General features: G+C 38.2%; 1 protein-coding gene across 2 annotated transcripts in view; it reads left to right on the top strand.

The window, feature by feature from the left end:
- The window catches only part of LOC131681595 (trissin receptor), a 267,645-nt gene that overhangs the window by 208,950 nt on the left and 45,585 nt on the right, over nt 1-13,110 (top strand). For both annotated transcript variants that reach the window (XM_058962486.1, XM_058962485.1), the window contains exon 5: nt 710-869. In XM_058962486.1, the coding sequence (XP_058818469.1) occupies nt 710-869 (160 nt within the window). The remainder of the gene's footprint in view (nt 1-709; nt 870-13,110) is intronic.

The raw sequence follows: 13,110 nt of genomic DNA, 5'->3' as shown, positions 1-13,110 counted from the left end.
ATGCCGATGTTTTTGCACGGTTTGGTTTTACTCGGATCTTATTTCCTGCACGCTTGTTTGTCAGTACCAAGTTCATATCAATACAGCTGATTCTCGGTACGCATCCTCCGCGCGCAACATATCTACCAAGCAGGAGACATCCATGTTATTTCAAGAATTTGCTACATTCCTTTGGAAGAGTTCACTCGATAACATCAACGGCATATATGTGGAGGCTGGTTTTTTTGTTTATTCGGTAGAAAGAAAAAAAGTGCCTCCGCCATTTGAACGTTTCGATGCTATTCCTTTGCAGCACTGCGGCAGACCAAGTTTGAAACGAATTCTCCAGCAAAACAGCATAATTAGCATAAAAGGAGTAGATGAGATTGAGATTGACATTAAGATTAGCAGCATTCATTTTCTAGTTATTTCCATGCAAATAAGATACCGAAAAAGTTTTGAAGTTTAAAATAAAATGCGCCTTACAACGTTCACCAATGCAATACATACTATGAGATAGGGATGAAGAAATATAAAGGAATCCGTAAGGCAAAAAAACAATGTGCTTCGTTCGCAACAAAACACCACGCGTTTACGTTGAACTGTCGATGATCTAAGCTGGTAGAAACGAAAAGTTAATAGAAAAATTTCAAACCGATGAGTGTCAGCAACCAATAAATATATTTCGTCAAAACATTAATTATGTGTATCATTGCGTTATCTTTTCCAGCTGGGTTTTTGGTGACTTCCTGTGCAAAATGTACCAGTTTGTGCATTCGCTGAGCTACACGGCCTCGATATTCATCCTGGTGGTGATTTGCATGGAAAGATACTTTGCCATCATTCATCCCATCACGTGTAAGCAGATATTGACCTCCAGAAGGTTGCGGGTAAGTAATTTACCAACTTTTTTCTTTGGCTTCATCATAAAAATTTTCACCCAGCGTGTGATCTTAAAACCCAAAACAATTTCATAAACACCTAGTCCTTCGCTCTGCCGTACCTCAATTCTAGCATTCAATTTAATGCAACTGACGCATGTCAAACCTGATGTTAACAACTTTTCCCGAATCTCGGTTTGAGCAAAACCTTGCTCACGGGACAGGCCGGAATGAGTCAGTCCCGCTGACCCGGGTCTCAGTTCGACAAGGTGCGTGGTTGCTAATGAGTTTGTAATTGACTTATTATCGTGACTGTATCCGAAGTTTACCCCCCCCCCCTCCCTTCCCGCATCAGAAAGGGGATCAAGCATAAATATTCTTCCCGTGTTGTTGGATTCGAAATTAGTAAAACCCAATTAAGTTTGATAAAGTATGCGGGAAAGTTAAAAAATGAGCTCCCGCTACTGAACGATGAGTGGATATTTCCTGACAGCCACCAAAGGAGTTTATCAAATTATCGTGTTATCCAATTCTCGGGCGTTTTGGAGGCACCATATTTCCCACTCGGCTGACTGGTATCTTCCGGGGTGTAATGAGTGAAACAAGTTGACAAATTTTGGTCCTCATCCGAGTCTTTCGTTTCTGGAGGCATCTGGAATATTTAAGCTGCTGGTATTTTGTGGTTCAATTTTTCCCTTGAGCTCAGAAAACTGGCCGTGGGGTAAAATTAGTAGATACAGTAAAATAGATACAGTCTCAACTCAAAATAAAGCGGAAATGACAATTTTTTCTTCCGGAAATCACCTGAACTTCATTAAGCTTTAATTCAATCCCGTTGCATAAAATACTTAATAATTATGTGATCACATTATATTATCCACCGTTCTACAATTACTTTTTCTATTGTCACAGTAGCAATTTCCAGACAGGGAATAGATTATCATGTATTTTGCCTCTTCTGGAGCGCTGCACAAGGGAAAGCTGCAACTCTCAATTATTATCACGTTCCGGATTTTCCACGCTTCGCCTTGCTCGTTTGCTCGTTTTTGTTGAAAAGATTTTGTTTCGCCAGTCAAGTGAGAATCACATTATGTTCGGCCTTTTCTACGTGACAAGAAAGATAATCTCGCCTATTCGAATCTCAAAATGGAAGGACTAACAAAAGGTTAAGAATTTTCTGATCAGTAATGTACACTTAGGAAGCTTATCGAGAAATATAATCGCCGCTACAGCTGAATCGTGGTAGAAATCCAACGGGAAAATGGTATCTCTAGGTAGAAGCAGGGACGTTTCACCGAAAGCAGAGCCGTAGAAACCTCAGGGACAAGGGGGGCTTTGCCCCCAACGCATTCTACGCTGAACGAAATTAAAGATTAATCAAATAAAAAGCAAGAGATCTATTTGTATAGTTCATACTGTGTTAATTAGTATCGACCCGAAATTTCATCGCCGCAAATGGCCACGCTTCATGAAACACCGCGCCTAGACGATCCGTCATAATATCGCAAATTGCATAACGAAGGGCCGAATGAGAACACAACCCGATCAAAAACTCATAACAGAAATATTTCAAAAATATATCTCGCATTATTACTTGTTATAAATTTCTGTTATTTTAACTACTAATGAGACCTAATTTATAACACAATATGTTACAAAAATTGTGTTCTGTTATAATCTTGTTATTTCATTCTGATCGGGAAGTTGTTCAAAAAATAGATGCAATCTTGTAGATGTACGGCTACTCCAACTGGTGTAGATGGGCACCGTGCACAGCTATCTACTTCCACTCTGCAATCTTCTCCTCCGTAGTCTGCAAATTGCATTTAAGATTGTAGTTCGCTTGCGCTATAGTTGCGGTCCGCAGCACAAACTGATTGATATACTCCATGTCGGTTGGTATTTTCCACAAAGTATTCTCGCAGCCATAGCACCAGTGCTACACATATCGCCTGGATGTCGACTATTTCTTGTCCTCCTTCATCCCGTGGTAATGTGAATCTTTCCAGCGCCGACTGTGGATGGCGCATTCCCGCTGGTTCTGAACGCCTTCCTCAATTTTTTCTCGAGATTTTCCAGAGTTGATCTGACCAACTCATGACGCCGAAACTGTAGATTAACACGGGGACAGCAAACGTATTGATTGCTCTGACGTTCAGAAGAGACTTCAAGATACAGTTCACTTGGTTCAAGAACGTTATTTCGGAGTTTAAGCTTGATGTCGGTGTGGCGAATCCCGTGGAGCTGCAGGAATCCGATATACTGATATGATTCGTCGTGAATCGTGCGCCGAATCATCTCACCTTCGTCGATCTCGTAGCCTCCAGTCTCGACCAATCGCCCTGATAGTAGCTGAACATATCGGCATTTCTCTAGGCCAAACGCCCTGCCGATGTCGCCACTAAATCTTTCGGCTAGTTTGATGACTACACCCAGTCGCTCTGCCAAGTCAGCATACATCTTGATATCGTCCACGTAGAAAGTATGGGCGGTCTCTTCCGGTGAGCTTTCTCTATACCTTATCTGATAGTCGTGCGGTGTTAGTCTTTGAGGTGTCCTACTGAGCGGGATAAAAGAATCGTCTTGGAAGGACCCCCTCAAGATGCGAAGCATTCTAGACCGCAACTCGTCTTTTCCACTTCTGAGCTGAGCAGTTTTGTCGTTCCTCTCTCCATCACCTGCCGTAGGAACCTTAGACTAAAGGATCAACTTTATACACCTTTAATACCTTGATGAGGAGCGAGTGCGGTATGGAGTTGTATGTCTTCTTGTAATCGATATAGGCCATACTAAGGTTCCGTTGGTTACACAATACTTCTCCAACAATGACTGCATCGAGGATGGCTTGATCTTTTCAGTCTTGTGTGTTTTTCATACATCTCTTCTGCTCCTCTGTCAGGATGCTATTCTTCTCATAGTGGTTCCTTACGTATGTAGTGATGAAGGTGCTCCTGATCCCGTGCAGACTTGTTAGACAGGTAATTGGTATGTCCTTGGGGATGAGAATTGTAGTACCACGGGTGATGAACTCCGGTGACAAACGGGGTTCGCGTAAAGCCCAATTTCTAAGATACTGCGTATCCTCACGTACATCATTGGTTTCGACGGAGACAGCTGACATCTCGTCGATTTCTTCGCCTGCTCATTTCTCCTCGCGCTTAAGCCACTGTTGCCCTTCGCGATTATGTACGGAGACCTTCCAAACACTGGTTCAAAAGCTATAACATCGCTGATATCCGGTAGACCTTTGCTGAAATTGGGCTTCTTGTGGCTGATTTGGTCATAGTAGTGTAACGCCTAAGCCATTTTGATAAGACACTCCGTTACTGTATTAGTGTGTCGTGTTTTTTCGTCAGCTGGCGAGCTTCCAGCATGCGAAGCTCAGTAGGTGCAGTGATAGCGGCAGAGTTGTTCGAGATCCGACTCTCCAATCTCTGCTACCTTGGAGGTATTTGCTTTTCCCGGTGATGTTGAGACGGGTCGCCTCTATGTGTAAGTTGGTATCGTAACCCGATCAGAATGAAATAACAAGATTATAACAAAACACAATTTTTGTAACATATTGTGTTATAAATTAGGTCTCGTTAGTAGTTAAAATAACAGAAATTTATAACAAGTATCAATGCGAGATATAGTTTTGAAATATTACTGTTATGTGTTTCTGATCGGGAAACATCTTACAGTTGCCACTTCAGCACAGAATACTTCCCGGTTTTGCACAAATTCTAGGTGAATTGGGAGCTTCTGTATCCTTGGACGCAACATTGGAGCCGTGTCGCGACATTGCGCAACCGCTTCATCCACAATAAAGACCAAATCATGTAGTAGCTGCCGACCAAGGGGTGGGTCTTCTGGCAAAGATTCTCTTTTTTCCTTTTTCTTAACGACTAAGAGTGAATCAATTTTCTGTTTTTATCTTGTAACGAGCGAGCGAGGAGCGAGACGATGAAAGAGTAAAGTTTAGAACAGCCGGGAAAGGTCATATGAGCAAGCTTAGAGTTTGCTGACGACGTAACCCTTTGTGTTCTACCGCAGGAGTCAGTATCGCCTTAAGTAATGTAGCTCTAAATATTAAACATACTTTTTCTTCCAGGATTGCTACGGCTCTGACCGAAAGATAAAGTTTTGTTTCCAGCGCCTACCTGAAAACAGTGCAAACGTTATTGTACGAAGGGCTCACTGATCATTAGAGACGCGAAAAAATGGCAACCTACGTGAACCTACGGAATACTACGGCCTACGCTTCGGTCGATTCCTAGTCCTGCCACAAATGTCTGCTCCGAATTTGAATTAAATCGAGCTAGTCTAGCTACCAAATTCAAATGCTGGAAGTTTGTCTAAAAACCCACTAACTCACCGTGAACTTTCGTGCGAAATTCCATGCGAAATTCCGAGTGAAATTCTGTGCGAAATCCCGTTCGAAATTCCGTGTGGAATCCCGCGAGAAGTTCAGCACGAAATTCCGCGTGAAAGGCGGTGCGAAATTCCGTGTAAAATTCCGCGCCAAATTCCATGCGAAAGATTTCCTGCTAAATTCCGTGCGAAATTTCGTGCGAAGTTGCGCACGAAACTCTGTGCGAAATTCGGCATGAAATTCCGCGCGAAATTCCGTACGAATTTCAGTACAAAATTCCGTGTGAAACTCCGCGTGAAGATCCAAGCAAAATATTGGGCAAAATTCCGTGCGAAATTCCGCGCAAAAATCCGTGCGAAATTCCGCGCGAAGTCACATGTAAAATTCGACACGAATTTCGAGATACTGTGTTGAGCTCCGCGCAAAATTCTGTGCGAAATTCTACATGAAATTCCATGAGAAATCCCATGCGAAATTCTGTGCGACATTTCGTGCGAAATTCCGCATGAAATTCCGTGCGAAAATCCGTACGAAATTCCGTACGAAATTCCGTGCGAGCTTCCCCGCACGAAATTTCGCACGGCATTTTACGTCATACTCCGTGCGAAATTCCGCGTGAAATTCCGTGTCAAATACCGAGTGAAATTTCGTTCGAAATTCTGTGTGAAATTCGCGTAAAATTCCAATAGAAATTCCGTGCAAAATTTCATTTCATGGAATTTAATACGGAATTTCTCACAGAATTTCATAAGCAACTTCGCGCGAAGTTCAACAGGGTATTTCGCACGAAATTTCGCACGGTATTTCGCACGGAATTTCGAACGGTATTTCGCTCGGAATTTCGAACGGTATTTCGCACGGAGTTTCGAACGGAATTTCGCTCGGAATTTCGCACGGAATTTCGCACAGAATTTCACACGGAATTTCGCACGGAATTTGTCACGGAATCTCGCACGGAACTAAACGGGGAATTTCACTCGGAATATGGCGCGGAATTTCACATGGAATGTCGCATGGTGTTTCGCACGGAATTTCACACGGATTTCACATAAAATTTCGAAACGCAATTCCACACGGAAGTTTCGCACGAAATATCGCACGAAATTTGGCAAGCTTACACGCAATTTTACACGGAATCTCGCACGTAATTTCGAACGGAATTTCGCACGGCATTTCGCACGGAATTTCACTCGGAATTTCGTACGAAATTTCGCTAGGAAATTCGCACGGAATAACGCGGGGAATTTCACACTGACTTTCATGCGAAATTTCGCACGGAATTTCACACAGATCTCACGCAGATTTTCGAACATAATTTCACATGGAATTTCGCACGGAATATCGCGCGGAATTTCGTATAAAATTTTACATGGAATTTTACACGGTATTTTGCAATGAATTTCGCACGGAACCTCATACGCAATTTCACTCGGAATTTCACACGGAATTTCGCACGGAACTACGCAGGAAATTTCACAAGGAATTTCATGCGAAATTCCGCACGGAACTTCGCACGGAATTTCACACGAAATTCCACACGTAAATTCGCATAGAATTTCGCATGGAATTTCGCACGGAGTTTCACACGGAATTTTGCACGAAATAACGCACAGCATTTCGCACGGAAATTTGAACGAATTTCGCACCGAATTTCGAATGGAATTTTGCACGAAATTTCGCCCGGAATTTCGAGCGGCATTTTACACGGAATTTCGCGCGGAATTTCACACGGAATTTCGCGCGCAATTTCGCACGAAATCTCGCACGCCATTTCGCAAGCAATTTCGCACGGAATTTCGAACGGAAATTCTCACGGAATTCGCGCGAAATTTCACCCAGCGTTTCGTGCGGAATTTCGCATGAACTTTCGTACGGAGTTTCGTATGGTATTTTGCGAGGAATTTTGCACGGAATTGGGCACGGAGTTTCGCACGGAATTTCACACGGAATTTCACATGGAATTTTGCACGAAATTTTACACGAAATTTCGCACGTAATTTCACACGGAATTGCGCGCGGAATTTCTCATGGAATTTCGCACCGAATTTTGCCCGGAATTTCGCACGGATTTGCGGGATTTCGCATGGTATGTCGCAACGCTGAATTTAACTCGGAATTTCGCACGGATTTAGACACCTGCCTCAACAGAATTAAGGGGGGATTATCATATAAATGGTTAAAATCATAGTGAATCTTTGTGCGTGATTCAAGAAAAGCTTTCATGTTGAAGGCCTAAACTGTTTTTCTTTTGAATAAACTTTATTCAATTGTAAAAAAAATCTTTGAAATTAATTCATTCATTTGATTGTTTTTGTATAACCTTCAAATGGTTTACAATATCGCCTTGATGTCAATGGGAAAGTTACAGGAAATGTTATGGGCCTTACGAAAAACTAATTGTTGTCGATGGAGAAACGCGAATAACTTCTAAAAATGTCGTAATAAAACAAAATAATTGCCTCGAGAACTACTACATTTCAGATTTTTTTTTGTTAGAAGCATTTTGATTTAAAATGGCGTTAAGAATCATATTCAAAAATAAAATTGTACTTTTGACTGCAAATAGTATGAATTATAAAAATTTATCAAAAGTTGTTGTTAGGAAAACTATTTTATTAAAAGCTTCTCCATGATCCAAATACACTGAAAAAGCTTCTTTTATGTCCTTAAAACGATAAACATTAGACTTTTGACAATTTATGATGGGGTAACGCGAATAACTTTTAAAAAGGACATAATCACATGAATTAATTGTTTTTGTTGGAGCAAAATTCCAAATATCTCGAAAACTATCGCATTTTGGAAGATATTTGTTAAATGCATTTTGATTTAAAATGATACTTAGAATTATATTCTGTAATAAAATTACAGTTTTGTATGACGATTAGTATGAAATTTAAAAACATGTATAAAGTTATTGTTAGAAAAACTTTTTGCTGATAATTTCTTCATCATGAAACCACATTCAAAATGTTTCCTTTGTCTTTAGATTTTTGTTGACAAAATATAAAAAAATAGAAAAAATGGTTTTTTTTTGTAATTTAAATTTTTATCATAAATTTTTGTTTTTGTGAAAAATTACACAACATTTTTTTCAGTGTATATTTTTTAGTGCAGAAGTATTCATTACCTGTATTTCGTTCTCAGATAGTTTTACTGTATAAAATAGTGTAATCGAACATCAAAAATTGAAATTATTGTACGTAGAAGCGTCTACGCCCTTTTGAAAAATTGCTCTTGTATCAGAATATTGACATTGCCAGAAAAAATCATGGGGATTCATAAACCGAACACAAATGTAAACTTTCGTTAGAATCGACGATGGTCATATTTTGCGGTCGACCGGTTTCTCATGGAATCCCTCATCACTCTGAAAATCGGCAAGCTATTCCCCAAATCAAATTTTTTTGACTATGATGCGTTTTCTGAAACTTAAAAAGGAGCGTAGCTAGGGGGTCCGGTTGAGGGGGTTCTCGCACACCCTCTCCTCCTTTCAACGCCATACTCACACACCCACCTCGTTTACCAAAATAGGCTAGAGAGTAAGGTTGGGAATTACGTTCCCCTCGCATCTTCGCTCACTCACCCACCCTCAAACATTGACCCTTATACCCTTACCCTTACACCCTCATCCTCGCATAACAAATTAAATTAGCATAAAGACAACGCTGATTAAGCTAAAACAATATTCTATTTTTTTTTGTTGCAAATGTTTCAACGAATCAACGCCGATACGTAGCTCATCAGGTTCGTGACAGTCGAGCGCTTGTATGCAGGTGTTCACCGTAATAACAATTTCACAGACATTGAAAAATAACCCGGCATGGAATTATGGCTTCGATAACTGAGAAAGACACAATTGCACCATCAGGTGGATTAACCCTCAAAAAGGCTAGCTAAAATTGTGACTTCAAGAAGAATCGCTCATAAGACACAATGAAATCAAAAGCCTCTTTTTTGTCGTTTTACATTTCTTACAAAAGAAATGTATAGAAATCGCTCAAACTTTGAAAACTTTTTCCGAGGCCCGGAGGGCCGAGTCTTATATACCAATCGACTCAACTCGACAAATTGGGACAATGTCTGTATGTGTGTGTGGGTATGTATGTATGTGCTCTAATATCATGTAATTATCTCAGCAACCGCCTAACCGATCTTAACGAAATTAGTTTCAAGTGAAAGGCGCAACGTTGCCATTTGACACTATTATTTTTGATATGTTGTTTACTTTCTGAGATATGAGTGATTTTGTCAAAACACAAAGGGTTTTAAGCAAATAACTTTCGAACAAAGCAATCTCATCGTGCATACCTTATATAAATAGAAAGCTTATAAAAATACCTTTCTAACAAGCTATAGGTTGTCAAAATCCGTTCACGAACGGTGGAGATATTACACCTTTTGTATTTTTATTCCTCGTTTATCAATTTCCACTAACTAAACATGAAACCGTTTCATATAGGGTATTGCTTTACTGGTGTTTTAGGGTCAAAACTAATCCGATTTTGAATATCCGGGTATGAAAACATATCTACGTGATTCAAGGAATTCAATTCCGAAAACATTTTGTGAATTTACTTAACAATTAATTGATTATTTCTCAAAAAATAATACGCAAGTTCATTTCAAAGACAAAACAATGTGTAAATTCACTTCAAAGTGCGAATTTATCCAGAGTTGATGTGTTACCCGTTGGATTGAGCAATGCATTCACTCGTGAAATAAACGTTGGATGGTATAAGAATACACAGATCACCAAGTAATCCTCCTAGTAGTGAGAAAATAGATTTCTAATATAGTTTATATTCATATTATACTCGTAGCATCACCGAGAGCTGTATTTTTGTATAACAGAATTCTAGTGAAAATTTAACTTCCTTTGCAATGTTATACTAATCATGGCGTAAAAATTACCAGTTGCATGATTGATAATAAAGATGTAAGGAATCAAAATTTCTCACTATATGCAAACATAATGTCACAGCTCTAATCATCATTTACCATGCCTCACTTGTCGCCCCTCCCCCTCACCACCGACCTTTCCCCCATCGCGTTCGTGACGACTCAGATCTATCCTTCTATTTCCAAATCCATTTCTAAAATGTGTCAGAAGATCTTCAACTAATCTGAAATATTTGTTAGTATCCAAGCTAATTTAATTTAGCGATGTAATTGTGCAGGTTAAAGAAAACAAACCTATTTTTGTCTTCTGTGTCCCTATAAATAGTTTTCCATTTTAGTGTAAAACAGAGCCACTTGTAGAAACAAACTAAATATTACATTCTACTTCAAAAAGAAAACATTTGTGGTCCTGGCACAAATTGTAAAATATTTGTATTATGAGAAAACTATAATTTATGTTCAAACCCTGCTTTGCTCGGAAGATGAAGGGCTATTTCTTTCGAAACATTGCTCCAAGGAGAGTTATGTGACCAAAAACCGGAAACTACATCAACTCCAATTTAATTCAATTCTATACTGAGCATTTGTATATACTATAATTAAGAACATCCTGGGGTATTTGAAACTGGGTAATATGGTTGTTTGAAGACGAAAATTTTGAAAAGATATATCCCACGTGCATTTTTTTAAACGTATCGTTTCGCTACTGGATTTTGAATGAAACTTATGTTCAAATATGTCATTTGAAAATTAAGAATACCTGTTTTGGGTTGATATAATTTAAAATACATATTCATTGTATTGTAATGCACTTTTAACGTTCCGGCAATTGCGTGAATGGCTTCCCGAATGAGCAACTGATGCTGAAAGATGATTTCGCTAGAGTTTTTGAAGGTGTTGCACCAAATACAACGGCGCGAGAGCCGGTGGCTTAAGAAAAACCAACTGATCAAATTCCAAAAATATGCACAAATTAGATCCGGGAAAAAATGGCGACTAAAGTGCAAGTAAACTGATGCTTTTACTTATAGCGATGGTTTCAATTGCCCAAATTTGTCTTATGCTAAGAACGCTTCATTTGAATCTTCAATGCTAGAATTAGCAGAGGCATTGGAAATTTTAATGGACGTTTCGTTTGAGTGTTGCGAATTCTACACGTAAATTAACGAGGATTACAATAAGCGTTTATTCATTAAACAGCTAGTTGATCTCACTGAATTTATGCCATACATATTACTGTGTAACTACAACTGATACTGAGTTGTACTGAAAACCCCAATACACATTTTTCATAATCAATGTGACTAAAACCATATTTGCTTGCGAAAAAAATCGACATGTAAATTCAAGAATGTTCGTGTCTCAAAGCAGTCCAGGGTCACTTTCAACACTAACTGGCTTTTCGATTAATGTAAATACTTATTCTGGTAGTTTGAACCATTTCTTTACATTGGTATTTGTGTAGGACTCATTAACCCATATCTCCAGAACGAGAATTCCGAACGAAACAATTCGCAAGTAATAAGGATGGGTGGAAAGAGACTGCATTGTAATCGACTGAAAGTACGGCTTTTGTGCCATCGACAGTAATATAATTGCCAACATAGCCTTGACACTTTTCTAGATATTTCCTTTCAAATGAATACTATTTCCAGGTGGAATCAGGAATCAAAATATATTGGCTTAAATGGCACGTTCCCCGTATGCAGTTGAGGATTTGTCGCGCCTTTGTGCCGCGTTAAAATACTGGCCCTGAAAATTCTATTCTGTACGCAAATAATTTTTCAGATATCTGTGACCAAAAAGATATCTTTTTATTCCAATACAAATTCCTGATTTCTAGATTTCCCGATGACTAATTAAGTCCCATCAATAAAGTAGAAACACCCGATAATCCTAAAACGCCGTCAAGAAAAGAAGAACGAGAACGTGCTCTTTGCAATGAGATTTTAACAAACATTTCAGAATATTCTGAAACAATGGTTTTGGAATTCGTGAAATTCGTTTTATTCATTTACTTCATTTAAATAACTTTCTTTAAATTTTATTTCATATACTCATTTTCCCAGTTCATTTATTTCATGGATTATATTCGTTTTGTTAATTTTTTGCATTTAAAATAATTGACTAATTTTAACATTTCTTTTTAATGATTTTTTCATTTAGCATTGTTTTTATTCATTTTGTTTATTTGACCCAATTTTATCTATTGTATTCGTTTCATTCTTTGTATGCATTCCGATCAGTTTATTATCTCATGCATCTTATTCGAATCATTCATTTAACTTATTTTATTAATTTTTTTCGGGTTATGCAATTTTATAATATTTTTCCGGTTCACACTTTTATTCATTTTAATAATCTGACTAATTTTGTTCAGTCATTCACTTTATTCATTTCATCTGGAACATTAATTAGACACAATATAATTTCTTCTGTAAATTCTATTACTTTTTAATATTGCTGGTTTTTTTCATTTTAATAATTTAACTGCTTAAAAACGAACAAAATGAAAAAATGATAAAATGTATAGACAGAAAACATACAAATTCTTCATTTTGTTTATTTTATTCATTCCATTCATTTTATTGATTTTATTAACCCTCTGTTTATCCTGTTATTTATGAACAACAACGTTTTCAAATAGCTATAACTTTGAGGTTAGACAAGATTTCTTCACAATAAAAGCAAAACTAATAATTGTGACTATCACCGTTTATTTGAGCGCTAATAGTTACAAGAATTATCCGTAGAATTGTAGTTATTGCAATTGCTCTGATTGGATACTACTGGAGCAGTGCTGCCAGAGAAATTTGTAGTTATCAGTGGAAAATTTTATTTTGATATATCTTCGTTTTCTTCAAATATTTTTGCAAACTGATAAATCTTACTCTAAAACTTTTAAGAAAAGCGGTTCTGGAACCCTATATGTGCTAGAAAAATATTAGGTATGAAAGAGTTAATTTTATTCATATTATTTATCTTATTATTCCA

The sequence above is a fragment of the Topomyia yanbarensis genome, chromosome 2 (genome assembly GCF_030247195.1).
Source record: "Topomyia yanbarensis strain Yona2022 chromosome 2, ASM3024719v1, whole genome shotgun sequence".
NCBI lineage: Eukaryota > Metazoa > Arthropoda > Insecta > Diptera > Culicidae > Topomyia > Topomyia yanbarensis.
Note: the sequence above shows the minus strand (reverse complement) of the source record. Positions and strands in the feature narration are given on the sequence as shown.